The sequence below is a fragment of the Clupea harengus genome, chromosome 17 (genome assembly GCF_900700415.2).
Source record: "Clupea harengus chromosome 17, Ch_v2.0.2, whole genome shotgun sequence".
NCBI lineage: Eukaryota > Metazoa > Chordata > Actinopteri > Clupeiformes > Clupeidae > Clupea > Clupea harengus.
Genome location: NC_045168.1, coordinates 22,760,037 through 22,783,509, shown reverse-complemented (window position 1 = coordinate 22,783,509; position 23,473 = coordinate 22,760,037). Strand labels below are relative to the sequence as shown.

Sequence of the window (23,473 nt, the reverse complement as noted above, 5' to 3'; positions counted from 1 at the left end):
GAGAAGTTTGAGAACCCACATTTTGACAAATGGAGGGTCATACAAATGATTTGGCACACGAAAAAAGCAAGGGAGCGTGAATCTTCATTGTCAAAGAAGCAAAAACAAGAAGCAAGGATAACAAAGAAAATAAGGATAAACATGGGTGTGGCCTTTGCCAGATATAAATCACTGATGAGGGATACATGTTTTCAGAGTGAGGCCTAAGTTGCCTGTTTTCTGCTGGACAGGTCATTTAGTCTACCAATCTAAATGCAATCTGTTGTTTGATCGTTTTAGCTAGAACATGGACATGGGCATAGTTACCAACTCAAGTGACCATTTTCCCTGGGTCTAATTGCTACCAGGATTGTCATTTTAAATGTATGCACCAAAACTAGAATTTATCTTTGTTATTTGGACCCAAAAGACCCGGTGACGTTACCGAGGTCAGCCCTCAGCTCCTGAAAATGATTGCCAATAAAAGTGTAACATGAAACAAAAGGCTTTCGAGCTCATGTCAGCCAACAACTAACATTGCCAAACATCTATCTAAAGTAACCTCCTGACTTGACATATTATGGCTACTGGATGCGGTTGTAGATGATGACATCATTTTGGAAGTAGCTACTGGCGCCTGATGGACACCGTACTTTCTCCTACAGAGGACGGGGTGAGAGAGGGGTATTCAGTTGATTACCATCTGCAACCTCAAAACTGGCCCTGAAGGGCCCTGAATCCGACACACTGCACCTTTAAGGCCCCCTTGTATAGAGATGACAGAATAGGAAGCATGTGTATATGTCTTACAGCTTATAGTCAACCAACCTGTCAAAATCTGAACTGGGTCACTTTTGTTACGTAATATGATGGGTTTTTATAAATTTAAAGAGCCTTAAATCATGTTTCTGTTTCTTTAATGACACAACAGCAAAAGTTCCTGGTGTCATTTGCAACATTTTTCTTCAGCAGGTCCTGGCTTCCCATTTAATGAGGAAAGAGTCATACCAGACGGAGTCAACAGAAACTCAGCAATTATTGGAGGTCAGTAACGAGGGATGACCTATGAGGAAATCAGTGCACCATTTTAAATCCACAGTACTACATATGAGAAACAAAATTACATTTAAAACAAGTTTTATGTGGTAAGATCTATGCTGAATGTTGTTTTTCAATCTTGTGTTTTTGTGCATGTAAAATATAAAACTGTTTTCAGAAACTTTATAGTGCACATACAGTGCATTTGTTTCTATACTTGATGTACTTCTGTTATTTCATATATTAATCCTATGATCTTTTGTTGTATGATATTATAAAGGCTGTGGTATCAGCAAATACTAAATTGTTGCCTAAAGAATGACGGTCTGACGACCTGTGGTTAATAACCCTATTCCTGTGCAGGTATCATCGCCGTGGTGATATTCACCATCCTCTGCACATTGGTGTTCCTGATTCGCTATATGTTCCGCCATAAGGGGACCTACCACACCAATGAGGCCAAGGGAGCGGAGTCGTCCGAGTCCGCCGACGCGGCCATCATCGGGACTGAGCCACCATTCACGGAGACCATCGACGAAAGCAAGAAAGAATGGTTCATCTGAGAGCCCACCGATTGAGTATCTTTCTGAGTATTTGAACAAGACAGCAAGCAGGGGAGGGGGCTGAGATTCCAAACTGTCCAGCTCTGAGAAACTGTACATAGTGACTGGCTTGTGTCCAATTTCTATTGTGTTTGGGAATTTGAGGACACCTTTGAATATTTACTCTCTGGATCGAACATGCCATTTTTCTTTCTGTACACTGATCTGCCAAATCTGTCTTGAAGTGAGTGAGACCCATAAACGTGTTTTTGTTTATTTTTACTGGCCACGTACTTTTACTTCTTTAAGCATCCGAAGCATAACTTTGAAAACTTAAATCCCGGAAAGATAATGCCAAATTGTAAGTACAAACGCTTTGCTTTGGTTTCAATTATGACAGGGACAGTTTTTGCTAACTGACATCAGATCTCCTTCGTTATTTAAATCTGTGCTAAGAGTGGCATGCAGAGTAAATCTCCATGACCGTAGAGTGACCACACAACCACAGTTCTCATCTGCTGCTTAGAGCGGTCAGATCTTTTAGACGTTTCAACTTTGACATCTGCAATTCTGTTGCCAAACACCCCAGTCTTATGCACTTCTTTTGTGTAAAACGTAACATTGTGAAGCTCATCATGAAAAACCCTGAATTTTATGCATTCAAAATTGATATTGAACATGTACTGATGTTCAACATGTTTGGCACTGAATGCCGTGTAAGGAGATTGAAATTCTCCACAAATTAGAGTATAATGGAGTAATAATGTGTTAAATGGCTTAATCCACTGTGCCTTTCGGATTTACCCTTTCTGGTTAAGCAGTATTACACTGTGCAGAGGAAAAAGCAAAGGGAGAAATGCATAAGATTCTGAAGTGGTGTGGTTTTCATACGGGAAATGCGTATTTTTGTGAGTCAGTTGAGCTTCACTAATCCCACTACACTCAGATACGGCTCCAAATTAGGTTTCATTTTAGATTTTTTCTTTAAATATGTATATATAAATATGCTCTGTACATGTTCAACATGTTATCATTGCTGGCAGTGATTTCATATGATCACAGCAAATGCCATTTTTGTTTTATTATTTCTGTGGTCTCATATGTTTCAGAGTTTAGAGTTGTTTTTGTGTACTTCTTGACTGCAAAGCTATGTTTTCTGTGAAAGATACCGAGTAAATATTGTGTTCCCCACCAAGAGGTTTTAAACAGAACCTAGAACACCAAATGTAAACAAGATTCTGCTGTCCGGACGAATGAGCACACTACCCTCCTGGATGTTTTTACACATGATAAAGCCCCTTCTGTGCCTGCAGTGTGCAAAGTCTCACCAGGAGGAGCAGACTGGCAGAAAAAAAGAGACAAAAAAAGTCATGATTGTCTGAAGCAAAGCGAGAATGTGTTCCAGTTTTTTGCATTTATTAGACTTTTCAACATTTGTTTTTAATCATGACTTTTTTTTAACATTCGTTGTGCTGTGTTTTGTCGTCGTTGTTGATATGTGAGGCATTTTCTGAGAAGACACTGGCTAAAGAATAGCATTAGCAGTAATGCATTTCAAGGTAAAACATCAGGTGAGAATTGCTAGGATGAGGTGTACTGTGCTAAAGAGAAAACATTCGGTGGCTAGTGGCTTCTGTTTAAAAAGCAGAATGGAGGAGAATCCTAGCGTATTTTCTAGACACAAGTAAGACTCTTTTGCACAGTGATTAGGTCTGTTGTGTGGTCTTGTATGTTTCCTTCTCTCAAGATAAGTGTATCAAAGGCTTGATTTGGTTTGACATGTGCCTCTCTTTAGCCTTCATATACATTTACATTTACATTTACATGACATTACTTTACATTTTGCTTTTCTCAACAAACATTCTGTTATTCCCTCTAAGTAGACAGTGCTGCTCATGTACTGAATCAATAACGCTAATTCTCACAATGGAGGGAAAGAAATCTAACCCTGCCCCTGTAAATCTTGCATCAAGTTCCTGTCACAAATCTCTAGACAGCACACAGACCTGAAATAGTTAGCAAAAGACCTTGATAAAGGCACACCATGTAATACACAGTCAACATGGTCAAAAGTGGAACAGCTAGATCATGGATTCTATCGATCGATTTTTGCTGACCAAGTAAGCAATCTTATTTACTAAGACCAGTGGATTGTTTGTACTTCAATGTGCTGTAAGTATCAGTAAGAATGATTTAGCATAATTTGTCATGTGGGGATTTTCGCTCTGGAGATGAAAATTTGGGAGGGGAATGTAGCAAATATATTTGCATGTCTCAACAAACCATTCGGTCTCATTGGACATTCCGATATAATCTTTGTATTATCCTTGTCATCCGTCTGTAACATGCTCACCCAATCACATAACATAAACATACTGTATACAACTACAATAATATTGTTTTGTACAGTAATACTGTAGGTAAACCATGCATTTTGTTTCACAATAAATATAATATATATATATTTTTATGAAGATATTTTATAGATGACCTAGCCATTGTCTGTGTACCATCTGTTTCAGGAGTGTGTCGGATGTTGGCTATGCTACTTGCCGCTTGAAGTTTTTTTCAGTTTGTACTGACGGAAGTTGTATTACATGTCTGTCATGGTGGAGACCCATAAAGCTTTGAGAGTTGTAACATTTTCTTTTTTTCCCCCTTATTTCCAAGTTTTCTATTGATCGCTATCAGCACCAGATTTTTAAATCAAAGTCTAAAAAAGAGAGTTCTTTCTGGACCTTCATGTGATTGAGCTAATGCCCAGAGAGAAGGAGACAGTGTTCCCTTTTCATTTGCACTTATAACAGAAAAGATTTGTGTGTGTTTGTTTGTCTGTCTGTCTGTTTTATTGGTTATTTCATTACATGTACTCCCAGAGCATATGAGTAATAGTTACATGAGAACAGCTACTGTCCCGATACAAAGAACATATTCATGTCTCTCTTCAGTGCTACATAAAGTCATAAACTTCACTCAAAGGTTTTATTGAACACACAAATTATAAAGCTTCTATTCTTTTGACATTTTACTCATACATTTTTATGATCAAATGTGGCACATTGCTCTCCTTGAGTAAAAGCAGCAGCATGGCCCATTGTATGTGAATTGTATATATTGGTAATGTAAACTAATGTGGAATATCATATCTGTATTTATTATTGGGGATGTATTTTTTAAATATTTGCTATTATGACAAGTTGCGAAAATAACAGATTAACACCTTTTTATATTTAGTGCACTTCAGTTGACTGGCTGTGTTTCTTTTTATTCCTTCATGATGTGAGAGACTTCATTTACAAAACAAGGGAATTTAATATGCGTATGTGCTTCTTTTTATGAGATGGGGTAAAAAATGTACTTATGAACCTGTCACTGACATTGTGTGACATCTTTTGTGAGCTGCTCTGTGGATATCAGATGTGAGATCTAATAGTTCAAAAGGAATCACTGTCTCCTAAGGCAAAGATTGTGTCTGTATCATTTCACTTACAATTCCTTTTTGATAACATGTCATCTGTCAAGCCTTATTTGCAGTATGTTTTGTGATATGGTATAAAGTTACAACATTAAAGAGCCTTGCCATGATTTACTCTGCCTTGGTATTATATTTATTTACTTGTTTTTCACAAACAAATGGCTAAAAAAACAAACTTAGTCAGAGTTTTAATGCTAATATATGTGCGCACGTTCACTTTTCAAACTGTTTTCTTCAAAGGCATATCTGAAATAGCCTACATTAACTGCAAAACAGCAGAGGCCTGTGTGTAGTTCACAGCTGGCTACACAGATGATTAGTTCAGTTTGGCCTGTAGTCATATGCTGCCCCCATGTGCTAGTAATGGGTACTGCATTTACATTTCCTCTCACTCTGAATAGCCCACATTGCTACATAACATTCATATGGTTCTTAGGTAGGCTACTCTGCAATACAGTTGGTTTACCTTTGTGTATGCCAGTGTCTTTCTTTCTTTCCTTACTGATATTCAATTACATAGGGCCTACTTAGATGTGGATGTCATTTGGCAAAATAACTTGGTTGCAGGTTTAGAATGATGCTTAAAATAGGCATAGGCTATCTTTAATCTGTTCACAAAAATTGACAAAGCCGTCTACAACCTAAAGGTTCTACAATTGGCAACCAGGCACATAAACTAAGCTGAAGTTGTTTGACATAACAATAGACTGCTATTTGCTTCCAAGGGCTTTCACAAGGCTTATTTTAAAAAGTAGAATGTGTCATCAAAAAATTATATATGGCCTATTACTCTGGCCACTCAGGCCTAGGTCTCTCTTTGTAAATCTGGAACGCACTTAAAGGCTGTTTTGGCCTACCCTTGTTTAAATAACAACTGGATGGCAGCATGACATTCTGGGGTATAAACTGACTGAATTGGATACATTTATGGTAGGCTGTGGGCTACCAAACCCATGTAGCTTATTCTGTTTAGACACTGTCGGCCTTTTCACTACCCTTGGCACGCACCTTTTTGTCCTGCTCGAAATATGGTAATTTCAGTCACAAAACATCAACCATTTACATCTCGTATATTGCATACTTAAGCAGATCGTCACAATTCCATCGCTGCATTCCTAATATATTACGCTTTAAATGCGCATTAAAATGAAATTCTGCATTAACGTTACGTTTATGTGTGTCAGGCCTAGGTGCTGTAGAGGAAATTTCAACATACGCACCGCGAAAAACGTTCCAGCAGGTGACGACAGAGGGGTTGCATGAGGAGTGTGATTCCCAAACTAAACACAGAGGGAGAGGGCACACTCTTGCTATCACTAGGATGTGTACGGTCTGAACTGCGTGAACAGGCAAGACAAACATCACAAGAATGGTAAGAGGACATTTTATGATTGTTAACATATTTTAATTACCTATGTTGTTTAGCTGTACTGTCTGACATAACCATACACTTTTGCGTCAAAGGGGTAATCTATCAAGCATTTTGAGGTGAATAATCCTGACTCATTGAATAGGGGGCCATTTTGCATCAGTGAAGCAAGCTAGCATGAGAGCTACCTAGCTTCCTTGCTAGTTTAAATGTGAAAATACCGCTAATTTCAATCTATTTTTGTTAATCAAAATGTTGTTAATACGTTTGCATTGTCCTATGACTTGTGTAACGGAATTACACTATCGTTACGTTCGCTAGCTACGTAACTAGGACGTTGTCAGTGTTAGCTTAGTAGCTAGCGAATTTAGCTTTCTATCTCAAACATCTAGCTTAGCTAGCTAAGTAGCTAAAAAGGTTAGCTAGCTACGGTACGTCTTGGACAGGCAGATGTACGCCAGCTCTAATAATTCATAAATCTGGTAGGTATGGACCACGATGCCTGTAATAGCGAGAAATACTGTTATTATTTATTAGTGTGTGAATGTACCTTTATATTCCCAAAACAAACGGCATGTGGGGAGTAGGAAAATATTCCTTCACCGTCAATTGCTCTGACTATAACGTTACCTGTCAGGCCACAGTAAACATGGTCAGTCATCTAGGTACGATAGCTAGCATATTTAGCAAGAGATAACTAGGTTATCTCGTGAGAATGTTTGGTTGATAAATGTAAACAAACGATAGTCACGACTAAACAGACTCGTAGCCTCGACATAGCTGAGTTCCTAGCTCTGTTTCTGTTGAACAGGACAACTTTAGCTAGGAATGACTAATGGTGTATGCAAAAATCCATCTCGTCCATGACCTTAGGTTGTTGCCAGCACACAATACTGATAATATCCTTCTTTTGGACAGTTATTTATGCCCTGGATAGCAATACATGAGACATTTCTTCAAGGGGCACCCCTTTTCTGATGACGTAGAGACAACGATAATGGCAAAGTTGCCAAAATCTAAAGTGATGAGAGAAATCTGGACATGAAAAATATGTTGGCAGCTTTATGTGTATAGTTAACTTCCGTTAAGACAATCTGTATCCTCTGCATCCCAATCATATACCCTAAACTTTGTCTTTTGCCAGAAACCTATAGGCATGATTATTTCTTGCCCACGCGATAGACATATAGATATATAGATGTTTTATTTAACTTTACTATCATCATGACACTTCTCATCATGTTTGGATGTCCAGGTGTAATGGTCAGAAAGCCAAATCAGGCCATTACAACTGGATTTGTAGCATTAAACATCACATTAAGACCATGGTTAAAATAACCGTTGTAAATGCGTGCTGTTTTTTGTTTGTGTTATTTTGGCTCACCCTCCCTTTGATAGAACCACCCTTAATCTTTTGTTGATAATGTGTTTTGGATACCACTGACCGCAAACTAGGAGACAGCTGGCTGAATAGGTAAAGCCCAGGATATTATAAGAAGATCACTTTCACCTATTCTGAGGTCAAGAGTAAGCATGTTATGCATATTATACAGTCATGTAAAATACTTCTGGAGCTGCAATTCAACTAAATTCAATCAAACACCATGTTCACGAACCTACTACCCTACATGTCGCTGAGTTATCTGGGCTGTTAGGTCGCAGAGTCTAGCCAAGACTGCGTGTGGTTAATCAGATTAAATCTAGACTATTTGCAATGAATCATTTAAAAACATTTCCCTTTAAGATTTTAGTAGAGTCCAATCATTTAATCAATAATGACGATGCCATTATTAGAACCATCGTCAATATAGCAAGAAGCACATCAACCTGAATAATAATAATTTCCTTAAAAGGGAAGGAGCCCTGACACTCCTATACTCATTAACCTGCATGGAGTCAGTGTTGATGTGTTTATGGCGAACGTCACATGCCCCCCCTGTAGCCTACTTATGGAGGTACAGTAGGCTAAATGACACAATTTAAGCAGCACCACACTAATAGTGTGTGAAGGTCCAGCAGACTGACTGGATCACTGTACCGCTGACACTGGGCAGAGGTGAGGACCCTGCGGAATTAGACCTCCAGGTCAAAGGCTAATTGCAAGATCCAGTCATGCCCCATCTGTCTCACACACACCCTCACACGCAAGCTACACATCACTGGTGTTGCGATTAAATGTCAGTATCCTGTGGCTAAAGCTCCTGGGTAAACAGGCCACTGGTCACCACTTAACTGTGTCACAGTCGGCTTAGGTGATTGACCAGGTTGCGCCAGGTGTTGTCTTCTTTGAGTACAACGTCACCTGTGATGGTTGCGATATAGTCGTTGTTGGCATGGTACTGTAGTGATGAAGGATGCATTTTGGAAATTCTATTTTGTTCTTAATTATTCAGTGACATTTAAATGAACCAAAGCAGTCCACCCAAATGTCAAGATGGAAAAGAAACTGTAAATGGCATGCACAGGCATTCTTCCTCACTGTTTGTCTCAAGTGTTAATTACTTTTGGGAAATTCGATGAGGACCGGTGTAGGGCTTTCTATAAATAACCGTCGCAAAACCCAATCCTACTAGTCACGTGATCATGTATCGCAACCTCTCGCTGCACTTGGTGTATTTGAGACGTGGAGCCTCGTCATGGACGACAACAACAACAACAACAACAACAACAACATTGTCACATGTAATTTACATGATGTAAACAATGAAGGTCAAGTCTCGTTCACTTTTGCCAGACTTGATTTTGACAGCCTGAACTTGTGGGGATCTAAATATAAATCTGAGCCTGTCATAAACCATGAGCTTCAGCTTGTGTCCTCATTCAGCCCTAGAGAAAGCTCAATGAAGAAGAGGCTGGTTGTTATTTGTTTTGAGACATGCCCAACAGGCGAGTGGGAGAGAGCCTCATACAGTTAGCCATGTGTGTTAGATCATTAGGTTTGATCAATATATTCTGTAACCTCTGTCCATGCCCGAAGTGAAGATATGGCACCCAATATTGACCTTGTTTTTCCTGCCATTTGCAGAAATAGCTTTTTTGATGTCTGTCTTTTTCTCTTTTTACAGATTACCTGGTGAAACAGGCACTGCAAGCACTCAGAAGTCTTTCAGTCCCCTGCGCCACTGATTTGACCCGTCATTGGAAGAACACGGCAGAACATTTTGATTCTCTTCAGAGGTTCCCTGGAAAACATGAGCCGGATGGGGGAGAGCGCCTGAAACGCCGTCTTTGTTTCCGAGGAGCCGACAGAAACAGGGACAGACACGGGAGGAGGAGGAGGTGGTCAGCGTGCTAGCGAGACGGACCATGTCGTCCAACAGGAACCAGAACCCCCACGGGCTGAAACAGATTGGGCTGGACCAGATCTGGGATGACCTGCGGGCCGGCATCCAGCAGGTGTACTCGCGGCAGAGCATGGCCAAGTCGCGCTACATGGAACTCTACACGTATCCTAGCGGGACAGAGGGAGGGGAGGGGCCGGAATGGGGTGATTTATTATCACAATAATTTCGTTTTTTATTAGCCCATGTTTGTCCTGTTGAGGTTGAGAGTTTTGACACAGCAACAGGCAAAGCAGGGAAGTGCTGATAGCAAGCAGTTTTGTATTGCACCACTGACAATGTCAAGTAGTTTCCACCCTATTCTATCTGCTGAAGATTTGCTGGCTGTTTAGATCTGGCCCAGTTGACGCCTAATTTAGTGAGTCTTATGAGTAATGTAGTTGGCTTTCATCAGACTGAATCCCATGTGTCAGGATCTGGCCAAAAACCCTCACAACAGACCATTTGGTGCAGCAGAAAGAGGGTGTTCCCCAGGGTTATGATGAGAGACCCTTTCTCCCAGGCACTGCAGTGTGCGTTCAGTGTGAGACGAGCTCAGAACACAGACCCCAGCATCAGCATTCTGCCACCCACGCCCTCAGAGAGAGAGAGAGAGGCAGAGAGAGAGAGGCAGAGAGAGAGAAAGGGAGGGTGGGTGAGAGAAAGAAAGAGGGAGAGAGAGGAAGCGAGAAGAAGGAAGAGAAAGAGAGGAATGGAGAGAGAGCTGATTCAATCAGACAGTAAAGGTTAGCTGTCAGGCAGTTGTGACAGAAAGCCAAGCACATCCCCATGCCTGTATTTCCTCCAGTGCTCATGTGTGGGACGACTGACAGCCGGGTCATAAATAGCAGTTAAGATGGAGCAACCCTGTTTACCTTCTATTGACACTGTATATTTATTTACCACCGTGCAGCGTGAGGGACGTACTGCAAGAAATCTATTTAAACGGTCAACTGTCTGCTTTATTTGTAAATGCTTGTAATTCGTTTTAGAACATGGCAGTCCATTTCCACAATTGATGAAATGTAATTTCCGGTTAGAAGTCTGTTGTTCCTGTTAGGGTCAGTAAATAGTAGAGATTCAGTCAGAAACTCGACTGAAGTAGACTAGAGCATTTTGCGCAGGCCTTTCTGGCTGTGTCAGAGCTGTGTCAGAGCTCTCTGGCACAAAAGAGAGGTATATCTATCACAAAGGCCTCTCCAGCACTTCCTTCCTCTCCCACAGCAGCAGGCTTGGATTTCACCCACTCATTCTACATCAGTCTGAGGGCGTAATTAAAGACTTTTGGGGAGTGAACAGAGAGAGACAGAGAGAGAGAGAGAGAGAGAGAGAAACAGAAACAGGAAAACGGAGAGATGGAGAGATAGAGATAGAGAGAGGACAGGTCTCGGGGACACAGAAGCACAGATCTACTCAACAGTGCAGCTCTTGAGCACAGAAATGATCCTCGCTGCAGTTATCAGGGAGGGCCTTTTTTTGTGCTGGTTCTCTTTTCTTGTGGGCTTGGGCAGTGTGATCGAAATTTCAGCTTGACTGCATCATCATCATCATCATCGGCATTTACCCGATACAGCAACGATACAAGACACCAAGAAAAACAGCCCCAGAAAGCTTTTCCAGGAACTGTTGGTTGTGCAAGTCAGAAAGGGAATCTCACACCGCAGTGACTAGTTCATAAACAGCACTATCCTATAGCTGAAGTGAACAACACTTTGTAAGCATCCAAATAAGCAAGTCTTGTCTTACAGTGCAAAGCAATGATAAATACGCACTGATGATCCATCTTCATATATGCAACACAGTCTATAGGGCATGTCCATATGTCCCTTTAGGTCCTGAAGGTAGTTTTTCTGAGGGTGAACGATGGCACCGCAGTGCCCTGGGCAGTGGCTCAGTAGGTAGCATGAGGCACGTACGTGAGGAGGGAACCTGGCATTGCAGCTCTGGACAGAGGCCAGTCCACCCTGGAAGGATGCCATCGTATCTCTCGGACTCAGTCAGGCCAAACGGCAACAATTCTGTTGTCCCCGGCTGACTACTCACGCAAGCACTATGTCCATTTAAAAAAAAAAAAAAAAGCATTTAGACAAGCTGTTAAAGCTTACTTTGCAGGGCCAGAGGAAGGATTTGGATTTGGAGTCGGGATGAAATTGTTGCACAGTGGAATTGTTGACCGTCTCAATAACATGGGTATGGCTAGACTTGTGGAACTTTGTAATTTACAGTCTCTTTGAGGTGGTAAGTCATTTGAGTCCAAATCCTTTTTTTTTGTAGTTGTATTCCAGTTTGTTATCCCTTGTAAATGAATGTTTGAGACATCTGGATGGCTGCATTCTTTTCACAAGTGCACATTTTAGTTTGTTCGGTAGGATGTCAGGAAGTTATTTCTGTTTTTAGCCCTGTTTTGTTCCCCATAACCATTCGCCCTTCACCTTAACGACCCCCCGATCAGACATGTTTATAATTACTGCACGAGCGTGCACCAGTCCAACCAGGCCCGCGGGGCCGGCGCCCCGGCCTCCAAGCCCTCCAAGAAGACCCCCACTCCAGGAGGAGCCCAGTTCGTGGGCCTGGAGCTCTATAAACGACTGAAGGAATTCCTGAAGAACTACCTGACGGACCTACTCAAGGTGCTGCTCGTCTGCTCTTTCCCTTACAACAAATCATTACACACACTTTTTGCTTCAGATTTTGTCAAAAGGCAAATTTTGCAAATTATTTGTATTATAATTTATAAGCTTTATTATGAATTGTCCCAGCTTTATCATATATTTATATAATTATAGGTTTTGCGAGAATGTGTGCTGTGACTGAGAATTTGCAGAAGTACTGCTGTTTAATGGGCCCTTAGATGAAAGGCTGTTGTCTGAGGGGCTCCTGGAGCCTCTTTAAAATGTCCTGTACCGAACACGGTCCCCTCACCCTCCCCCTCCCCCCCTCACCTCCTGCCCCCTGTTCCCCACAGAATGGGGAAGACCTGATGGACGAGAGCGTGCTGAAGTTCTACACGCAGCAGTGGGAGGACTACCGCTTCTCCAGTAAAGTGCTCAACGGCATCTGCGCCTACCTCAACAGACACTGGGTGCGCCGCGAGTGCGACGAGGGCCGGAAAGGCATCTACGAGATCTACTCAGTAAGTCAGACTGGATCGGGGCTTCAGACTGGAGCTTTTTTCTTCCCTGTTCAGTTTTCTTATTACTTGTCTTACTACTTCTTGATTTGCTTTGAATTTTTCTGCTGGATAATATCCCTCCTTGGGTGCTGTAAAATCAGCTTGAGCCAGGCATGGTGTTCATCTCAGAGGCCTGCCCAAGTTCGAAAGAATCACTTGGAGGAAATGCATTTATAGAGTGCTGTTTATAGGGTTGCTTTTCTTAAGTAACCATTTTCTCTTTCTCTTAGCTTGCCTTGGTGACGTGGAGAGATTGTTTATTTAGACCCTTAAACAAGCAGGTGGGTTTTCACATTTAAAAAAAAAAAATTGTATTGTATAATATTATTTTTGTATTGTATCTACTTAGCATATGCATGGATTTCATTAATAGTCCAGAGAGTCTAGAAGTAGAGCTTCAGCCTAAGGGGTTATGGATTTCATTCTCAGGTGACCAATGCCGTGCTGAAACTCATTGAGAAAGAGCGCAATGGCGAGACCATCAATACTCGACTCATCAGTGGAGTCGTCCAGTCCTATGGTACGAGCAATTGACCTCTGCCCTTTTCAGAGCGCTGTTGATCTTTTCTGTCATTGCATTCATTCAGGGGGGGGGGGGGCGCGCAACAAGGACTGAATCAGCTGTAATTGCTGTTGTTTCCCAAAGCTGGGCGTACCTCCTTCACTAGCACAAAGCGTGGTGGGATCTGTGCCAGCTGAACTGTCATGTAACACAGTGTGGTTGCTCTCTTCCAGTGGAGCTTGGCCTGAATGAAGACGATGCCTTTGCGAAGGGCCCCACATTGTCTGTGTACAAAGAGTACTTTGAGAGCCAGTTCCTGGCAGACACGGAGCGCTTCTACACAAGGGAAAGCACAGAGTTCCTGCAACAGAACCCCGTCACCGAATACATGAAAAAGGTTAGTGTAATGGTGGCGATGAGTGACCGTAATGGCCCCATGTTATCAGTGAGGCCCATCAATTTGTGTTGTTGTCTGCAGGACAGGAGCGTTGAACATGATCCAGTTCCATTACGTCAACTCTCATTAAGCATGAAATAGTGAACCATGTCAAAGAAATAATAAAATAATCTCAGATTCGTTTTATGTTTTGAATTGTTAAAAAAAAACTGTAGTAAACAATGCATGGATACACAGGACTTTATTGCTTATGACTAAAGCATGACATGACACAACACTGACTAACAAATCACATCACTGAGTCCATTCACTTAAACTGAGTCCACTGATATCGTAAACAACATCTGACCTGAGTATGCACCCGTTTCATGCATCACTTGCGTATCAATTCTGAGGTGGTGTGCAGTAACCATAACGAAACCTGAATGAAATTGAAGGAGTGCATTTTATTTACTGGAAGAGATTATTACTCAGATATTACGAAAATGTTGAATTGAAGTGTGTTTGTGTTTGTGTTTGTGTGCGCAGGCGGAGACACGGCTGCTGGATGAGCAGCGGCGTGTGCAGGTTTACCTCCACGAGAGCACACAGGACGAGCTGGCACGCAAGTGTGAGCAGGTGCTCATCGAGAAACACCTGGAGATCTTCCACACAGAGTTCCAGAACCTTCTGGATGCAGACAAGAATGAAGGTTAGGGAGGAGAGTTTATCTTCTAGGCTCACAATTCCACATGCTTCCAAATTCCATGCCTTTCATCTTTTTTTGAAAGCAGCAGAGCACATCAGAATGCATTATCTGTTATTATTTATAGTAATTTATGATACTCAGTTATCATTGTGTTCTCCTTTCTCCATAATGATGTGAAGCTTGCATCCGTGTGTCCGAGCTGGTCCAGACTGTAAGATATGGTTGTCATATTTCCCCTCCTTTAGATCTTGGCCGCATGTACAACCTTGTCTCTCGCATCACGGATGGCTTGGGTGAGCTGAAGAAGCTTCTGGAAACGCACATCCACAACCAGGGCCTCGCTGCCATAGAGAAGTGTGGGGACGCGGCTCTCAACGTGAGTGGCAGTGACTTAAGAGTTTGTCCTCTGAGACTATCGTCCATGGCATGTGCTCAAGGATCGTTGCGGTTATTCTGTCCGAGGAAGGGAATATTTTGCATGTTATTGAGTGCATATTGTAAGATAGAGAGTGTAGTTTTGTAGACTTTGAGGACTTTGAGGTTGTCCTGTTGCATCGGACGAGCCATAGCTAGTTGTACTGTTCCCAACATGATATATATGCAACAAACTTCGTATAACTATTTGCCATTCTCCCTTTTTCATGTCATGAGAATCTACATGTGTTAACCGGTGTGGTACAAAATGTGTACTGACATTATGAAGCTACAGTTACCTTGACCTGCATGGCTGGGCCATGTTAGCCCTTTGAACCAGCAGTATAAGCAGTGAAGGACTACAGATGAGTGTGCACTGAAGGTCCACACCAGCTGTGTTGTTATGTAGAAACATGGAGCTGGAGCTCAAAGTGACAACAGGAAGACGCCTTGATTACAATTCTGTGATCCAGCTGATGTAATTATAGAGATCAGTCCGAAGCACTGGCTCCTTTGGGAACCAGAGAAGAAAGCCAACCCTGGGATGAGGTTGAGTCTGTGTTTATGCCACAAGTATAGTTGGGGGACTGCTGCAGTTCAGAACCTCAGCTGTTGAGTTTTAGCAGGATTGCACAGTAGATTGTATTCAATGTGTGATGCCTGTTATATACCTGACTAATGACAACCGTGAATTAAGATGGGTTTTTCTTTGGTCACAGAAGCCTTGAAGCTTTAGTTACATACACAGTTATATGTTCGTTTCACTTCTTAACTGGGGTTTTTGTTCTTTTTGTTTTATAGCAGAGATGTCAGGTGCTTTTAATGAGATGTGTTGAAGCTTATGCTTTTTTTCTTCACACAGGACCCCAAAATGTATGTGCAAACAATACTGGACGTGCACAAGAAGTACAACGCCCTGGTCATGTCAGCTTTCAACAACGATGCAGGCTTTGTGGCGGCACTGGACAAGGTGAGATGGTGTTCTTCATCTCTGCTTTATGTTCCATGTACCATATGCATCTATGTTAGTGCTGTAACCTCTTTCTGTCATATCTCTCTCTTTCTTTCTTTCTCTCTCTTCTTTCTTTCTTTCTCTCTCTCTCTCTCTTTCTTTCGCTCTCTCTCTCTTTCTTTCTCTTTCTGTCTCTCTCTTTCTCTCTCTTTTTCTCTCTCTCTCTCCCTCCCTCCCTCCCTCCCTCTACCCTACAGGCGTGTGGGAGGTTCATTAATAACAATGCTGTTACCAGGATGGCACAGTCCTCCAGTAAATCCCCTGAGCTACTGGCCAGATACTGTGACTCTCTGCTCAAGAAGAGGTTGGTTGTCAGCACATTAAAAGCACCTGACACTGCTCCTCACTCTAAATGGGGATATGGGAAATATGGGAGATTGACAAGGGAATACTTGATGCTCGCTATCCGCCCCGAACAGTTAAAAATATTTTGAAGGAGCTGCTGTGTGAACACCAAAATTCACTACAAATACAGAAAGAGGGTGGACCTGAGGCCTCTGTCTAAAGCCACATAATATCTTCTACGAGCATAGACAGAGACTTGATACATTTCTAAATCCCTGGCAGGTATTCTTCAGATTTTTGTTGCCCGAAATGAATTAGGCTAGCCGAAGAAAAAGATTTTTTTATTGTACATTACAATACATTGTACATTCAATTTTTTTATGTAGAAATGTAGAAATTTTCAAGAAATTCGTAAACAAACATCAATTTGATATTAAATAAATCACCAGAAGTATAATGATATCTTTAGTAAAGTATTTCACCACATCTTTGAAATTGTAAAACAAGAATTGTTAAAAAAAATTAACTTTAACTTTAAGACAACAACACAATTTGATAAGAATTTAATCAGCAAAAGTCTGAAAGACATCCACAGTTGTAAGTTATAATAAGGTAATTAGTATCTGTTTCATTGAGTCGTCTTTGCAACATTGCTGTAGTACAGCTGTTGCGCTTAAAGGTCTGGTGTGTCGTTTTTAATGGCAATTAGTGGTGAGGTTGCTGAATTGATTACCCTACACTTTACAAGTGTTTGTCATTACCTACTGTGTCCATTAAATGCCATAATGATGCAAAAAGCCCTGTTTCGAGCCAGTGTTTTGGTTTGTCTGTTCTGGGCTACTGTAGATCACACCTGTCCACATGGCAATGCAACATGGTGGACTCGGTGGAAAAGGACCCGCTCCCTATGTAGATGTGAAGGTCTCATTCTTAGCTAACGATTCATAGTTACAGTAATTATTCACTAATGAAAACATAATTATGAATCCTATATTCCATTTTTACTTATAGATGTCACTAAAACTACACAATGTACCTTAAACTTTGGGATTCTCTAAACTCTGCCCCATTTTCCCATCTTTTTTGGTCCAAATTTTAACTAGAGACAAAAACGGTCTAAATCAATCTAGTTATGAGTTAGAACACTATAACCAGCAACCGCAAAACGGCTTTACAATGTAATCCTATGGGGCATGTATTTGCATCAAAGTAAACAAAAAGATAAAGGTGTGATTAAACTTTAAATAAATCTGAATTCATGTTGTGGTATAAATGCTATGTTATGAGAACTACTCGTTTGTCCGTTCTGTGCGCAAAACATCTCAGCTTTTCTGGTGCACTTTGCGTAGAATGCTGGTCTGGCTGGTTAGGACACTGGCATCAAATACAACCTGACTAGTTGGCCTACCTTTCCGATTGATGCATACTCTTCAAAGGAGGGAATTTTATTTCACTTAGGGGAGGATTTCTGACAGACTGTCGGACAGGGTGTTACATGTTGGTAGCCTGACAAGAAAACTGGGACGTCCGGATAGTGATTCTGCAAGCCCTGTAATTAACCCTAGTATGTTAATTAGCATGTGTAATTCTCAGTACACCATTCATCTCAACTGAACTCAAAGGGTTCACTCAATGGTGGTGTTGATCTTTTAGTGTTCCACAAAGCTCGTACATCACTCAACAGATTTTGTCAGATGAGTGGATTTTAATCTCATGTTGATTTTGCAACGTTGCATAACTTCCTCTCAAAATGTCATTTGTAAAGGTTTCAGTATCATATCCTCATTTATCTACTCTCTTAGTATGATCTACTCTACTTTACACACACACACACACACACACACACACACACACACACACACAGGTATGCAGTGCTCTAGTAGTGAGTCAGTGTCTACACTGAAACCAGACGTAGCACTTCCAGGTAGTAAATGTGGCTGGCGTGGATCTTTAACGGTACTTCACACATTCTGAGCGTACACTATTGCCTGTTCTCCATCTCTGTACTTCTGTATGACGTTCAGCTGCAGTGTGCTGCTTTAGATGTAGGGTAAAGGTCTTCCAGTTCTCCTCTTCCTCCTCCTCCTCCTCCTCCTCCTGGGGTCTTCCTTCCGCCTGTCCTGCAGTTTAATTAGAGCTCTAATGTAATGTGAGTCATCTACCATAAGGCAGCGTGACCGTTAGAGCAGAGGCTGTGGGAAGCGCTGTGTAGAGCTCATCCATCCACCACTGCAGGGCAGGAGGGGAAGGGGGAAGTACAGGCTAAGGTGGATGCCATGATTTGCTGTTGAGATCTGATCTACCCTAGGCTAGCCTCCAGGGTTAGATTCAACTTTGACCTTGACTGAATTACTCGCTGAATGGAGATTCTGTACTGTCACTAAGCATTAAGGTAATGATGAGCTGTGCTTTTGCAGCAAAAGAGCCTCACTAGCAGCTCTTTGTGTAGGAGCTCTGCATTTTAAGACCAGTATGTAGTCAAAGCTCAGGACAGGAGTTTTGTCAAGTAGTTGAATCTGCAGATGAAAATATACAACAGATCGGGGAGGTAGAACTAGAATAAATGTAGCATAACTATTGCACGATTGGTTTTGTGACCCAGAGGTCTTTTTTTAATGGTATGGTGACTGGAATAGATTAGTATTAACAGGAAATGACTTTGACTCCTACAGCTCCAAGAATCCCGAGGAGGCTGAACTGGAGGACACGTTAAACCAAGTGGTGAGTGAAAACTGCCCTGGTCATGGACATCTACCTATGCACACACCTAACCAACCTCGAGACTAATCAGATGTGTCTATTCACACAGTCATTTCCACTAAATAACACCCCCACCCCCACCCCCTTGCTTACAGATGGTGGTGTTCAAGTACATCGAGGACAAAGACGTGTTCCAGAAGTTCTACGCTAAGATGTTGGCCAAGCGACTGGTGCACCAGAACAGTGCGAGTGACGACGCAGAGGCCAGCATGATCTCCAAACTGAAGGTGCGTCGTCTGGAAGAATGAAGGATTAGGAACAATACTCAATGGCATTTACTGTAACTACTGATGCTGATAAATGTGTTTTGTTATTACGATAATGCCATTGGTCAGTTATATTACACTGTCTTACTGGATTGGCTACGGTTGCCATGCCGTTTTATTGTTGTGTCCTTGTGCATCATCCGTTGCTTCTGTTTGTTCTTGTTATGATTACACCACTTACTTTCTCATATACTTACTTCACCTTCCCTCTGACCGCTTTCAGCAAGCATGTGGTTTTGAGTATACCTCCAAACTGCAGCGTATGTTCCAGGACATCGGAGTCAGCAAAGACCTCAATGAACAGTTTAAGAAGCATCTATCAAACTCCGAGCCGCTAGACTGTGAGTAACGCGGTCATGACAAACGCCAAACCAAACACGTCCCTCAAGTCACCCTTCCGGTGCCGTTTCAGCATGGCTGACATTTTAAACACACCAATTTCATGACAGAAATGAGTCTTGCATACTGTAAAATGTCAACCACTGAAAAATACAAGAAATCTTAAAACATAGTCCTACCATTTTTGAAAATCCAAAAGAGCTATATCAGTTCCTTGAGGATGCTTATAAACCAGGCGGGTGTTCAACTCTGAGTAAGTTGTAAGCCTTCTAAAAGAAGAGCTCTCTGGTTTTGTTGCGCTATGAGAACGAAGCTATAGGGCTCTTCTATGAGGAGGTTTACCACTCAGAGGTAACGTATACAGGTTTGTCACTAAACCATGTATTGTGAATACCCTCTGTTCTAGACCAGTTCTCCTGTGCATAACCTGTAGAAGTGAAGGGTATATTTTCTCCGTCCTGTGAGTGAACCCTGGTCTTGGTCATGATGAGCCTCTTTGTTGTCTTGCAGTGGACTTCAGCATCCAGGTGTTGAGCTCCGGTTCCTGGCCCTTCCAGCAGTCCTGCACTTTTGCTTTACCATCTGAGGTGAGCTCAACCGTCAACCGCTTAACTGACCGTGTCTCCACAACCGCCATGGTGTACCACAGCATTTCAGACACACCACCACTCTCTCTTCTTCAGTTTAATCTTAACTGTTCACACACACCACCACTCTCTCTTCTTCAGTTTAATCTTGACCGTTCACACACCTCCACTCTCTCTTCTTCAGTTTAATCTTAACTGTTCACACACACCTCCACTCTCTCTTCTTCAGTTTGATCTTGACCGTTCACACACACCTCCACTCTCTTCTTCTTCAGTTTGATTTTAACAGTTTTTTTTTTTTTTTTTTTGCCGTTTTTTTTATTTCACTTGCAGCTGGAACGAAGTTACCAAAGATTCACAGCCTTCTACGCCAGCAGACACAGCGGGCGCAAGCTCACCTGGCTCTACCACCTGTCTAAAGGAGAGCTGGTCACCAACTGCTTCAAGAACAGATACACCCTGCAGGTGAGCCTGCGTCTCCAGTTTAACCTCCTAGTTGCATCCCTTCTCATGTAGGGTTGCTGGTCATTGCATTTCTTTTTTCTCAGTTACTACAAACTACATAGTTGTGCTTAAGTGGCAGTTCTAAAGATGGACAGTTAAAAGCACAAGGCATTAGTGTAAATGGCATGCTATCAGTCATCAGTCGTGGTGTATTCAGGTTAATTGCTTGCAGCCCCACGCCCCGGACTGATGTCACTCGTCCTTGACTGTGTGCTCCTCTCCCCCCTCCAGGCCTCCACATTCCAAATGGCCATCCTCCTGCAGTTCAACACAGAGGACATCTACACAGTGCAGCAGCTCACCGACAGCACACAGATCAAAACGGTCAGTACTTCCCAGGCTGTGGGAATACATGTACTCACCGGCCACATGTACTGTACATAGGTTGCACTTTTCAACCTACATTGCATCATTTTCACTCCACTCCACACACACACACACACACACACACACACACACACACACACAGAGTCTCAGTTGCCGTTAACATTGCTTATAGAATATTCACAATTCTTACCATTAACTGTAAATAAGGTTTTAATGCAATGTAAGGTATTAACACTATAGAGGCAGTGTAAACATTTAGCCCTTAAATGATAAGTTCATCATGTCTCTTCTGATTACTAATAGTTGCTCTTTATCAGCCCGGTGAATTAGAGGGCATGGTAACCGTGACGCCAGAATCACAGCTCTTTTGTGTTCTTTCACTTCACAGGACATTTTGGTGCAAGTTTTGCAAATCCTTCTGAAGTCGAAATTGCTGGTGAGTGCGAGTGTCTTTGGTGTGGTTCTCACTGCTTGCTGTGTGGATTTTGTCCACTAGAGGGTTCTTGAGTTCTTTTTGGCTTTTTGGGTCTGTTCTTACTTGGTGGAACCATTTTGTTTGCTTTTCCAGGTCCTAGATGATGAGAATGCCAATGTGGATGAAGCGGACTTCAAACCTGACACTGTGATAAAACTGTTCTTGGGATACAAGAAGTAAGTGTTCATTTGCAGAACACAGTAGTAAAAAGTCATTTTAATTTTAATAGCAATTTTCAAATATGCTTATTAAATATAGTGATTTCACCAAGAAGGAATCATTTAGTTTTTTTTCTACTTTTATTTTAAATTATATTGAAAGGTGAAATCTTGAAGATACACCTAGTTCTCCCAGTGGTTTGTGTTGCGTTCTGTTAGTGTAGTTTCCTATCCAATGACGCACTCAAAGCTGACCGGTGGATCTGTGTTTCTGTAGCAAGAAGTTGCGTGTGAATATCAACGTGCCCATGAAGACCGAGCAGAAGCAGGAACAAGAGACCACCCACAAGAACATAGAGGAGGACCGCAAACTCCTCATACAGGTAAATACAGCAAGATCTCAAGTCACCAGTAACTAACGGTAGCTCTCACTACTCAACTCCAAACCATAAAATGCATTCATGAATAGACTTAAGGAATATGCACACTGGTTCTACTCTTGGATGTATTCTATGTCTATGGGTGTTGAGGTATACTGTGTGCCTTCAGTGTGTAGTTCATTGTGCTCATCTCAGACCTGACAGGTTTCTTTTAGTTTCAGATCCCCCCCTTTTTTTGTTGTCTCCTTCATTTTAACATAATTAACCTCCAATACCCAACACCTTAATCATTTCTGAGAAGTGCCATCTATTTCTGAAGCACCTTTTTGTCAGAGGCATGACATTTTGCATTTGTGTGTGTGTAGGCTGCTATCGTCAGAATCATGAAGATGAGAAAGCTTCTCAAGCATCAGCAGCTCCTGGCAGAGGTGCTGAACCAACTGTCCTCTCGCTTCAAGCCTCGTGTTCCTGTCATCAAAGTAAGCCACTGCTACACACCCCAATCACACTGTACAAGAGCCTGCTCCAAAAATCTATTGAGACAGAGAGGGAGAAATCTGCCCTCTCCACACTTTGGTAATGACATAGCTATACATTTGGATATTTGTATCGTGGGGCCAACAGATCTGGCTCCATTTTGAACACTCATATTGAAACTGTTTCGTGACGAGTCTAAATTTGCAGAACAGTAATGTATACTTGTTTCTGATTTCCTCTTTCAGAAATGCATCGATATCTTAATAGAGAAGGAGTACCTGGAGCGCGTTGATGGGGAGAAGGATACCTACAGTTACTTGGCTTAAATGTTTTAATTTTTTTTTCTTCAGTTATTATAGTTTTCAAGTCAGGAAAATTCATTCCTGGCAACTTTTTTTGTTCGATGTTGCAAGGAATGTGCGCACAGGAGAGGAATCTTTATCTACGGAGGGTTTGCGCTTCAAATCCTTACTGCTGCTGTTGACGTCCATGCAGCAGCAGAGCTGGACCTCCCTTTAAGGTAAAGAGGTTTGGGGCCGGGGGTAGATGCTGCCAGTCTAACCCCCCTACAACCCTCTCCCCCAACCCTCCACACGAACTGCTCAGGACTACCACAAACACAGCGATCATCTGTACATATGTACATGGACCCCCCCCCTTAAAGCCCCCCTCACCTTTACAGTCTAAAGCCCATCTGCTGGGTTGCATGCTACTGCCTATCAGTGAAAGGAAATTTAAGAAGGAAAAAACAGAAAAGAAAGATGGGTGTCAGCCGCCGCCGAGACTCTTCTCTATGACAGATGGCTGCTACGGCTGCACGAGGGGACATGAGGGATGGAATGGTGAAAATAAAACATTGTGAATTGACAGTTTTGCAGCACTTTTGAGTCCGATGTAGGCCGTTAGAAACCGTAACCTGACTTTGTTACCTGCTCCAAGGAAACCCCATTTGTATAGTGTGGTTCATTTTTTTAATGTGTTAAATAATAAAGAAAACCTTTCTGTAG

At 42.0% G+C, this 23,473-nt stretch overlaps 2 protein-coding genes across 3 annotated transcripts in view; both read left to right on the top strand.

Annotated features, from left to right (window-relative positions):
- The window catches only part of cntnap2a (contactin associated protein 2a), a 270,768-nt gene extending 265,624 nt beyond the window's left edge, over window positions 1-5,144 (top strand). The window contains exons 23-24 of one of the 2 annotated variants that reach the window (XM_031584073.2): window positions 952-1,023; window positions 1,381-5,144. In XM_031584073.2, coding sequence (XP_031439933.1) covers window positions 952-1,023; window positions 1,381-1,580 — 272 coding nt within the window. In that variant the 3' untranslated portion in view covers window positions 1,581-5,144. Of the gene's footprint in view, window positions 1-948; window positions 1,024-1,380 lie in introns of both variants that reach the window. The other variant, XM_031584072.2, reaches the window with a different exon arrangement.
- A 1,110-nt stretch (window positions 5,145-6,254) lies between these two features.
- On the top strand, window positions 6,255-23,472 carry cul1b (cullin 1b). The gene is made up of 22 exons (XM_031584410.2): window positions 6,255-6,406; window positions 9,469-9,849; window positions 12,176-12,353; window positions 12,689-12,856; window positions 13,126-13,176; window positions 13,325-13,415; window positions 13,631-13,794; window positions 14,323-14,485; window positions 14,728-14,858; window positions 15,759-15,866; window positions 16,106-16,212; window positions 18,866-18,914; window positions 19,049-19,180; window positions 19,443-19,560; window positions 20,069-20,145; window positions 20,479-20,610; window positions 20,881-20,973; window positions 21,365-21,412; window positions 21,545-21,627; window positions 21,887-21,992; window positions 22,355-22,468; window positions 22,712-23,472. Exons 2-22 carry the CDS (start codon window positions 9,710-9,712, stop codon window positions 22,790-22,792), a joined length of 2,334 nt encoding a protein of 777 aa, XP_031440270.1. The 5' UTR covers window positions 6,255-6,406; window positions 9,469-9,709; the 3' UTR covers window positions 22,793-23,472.
- Window position 23,473: the final 1 nt, after the last annotated feature.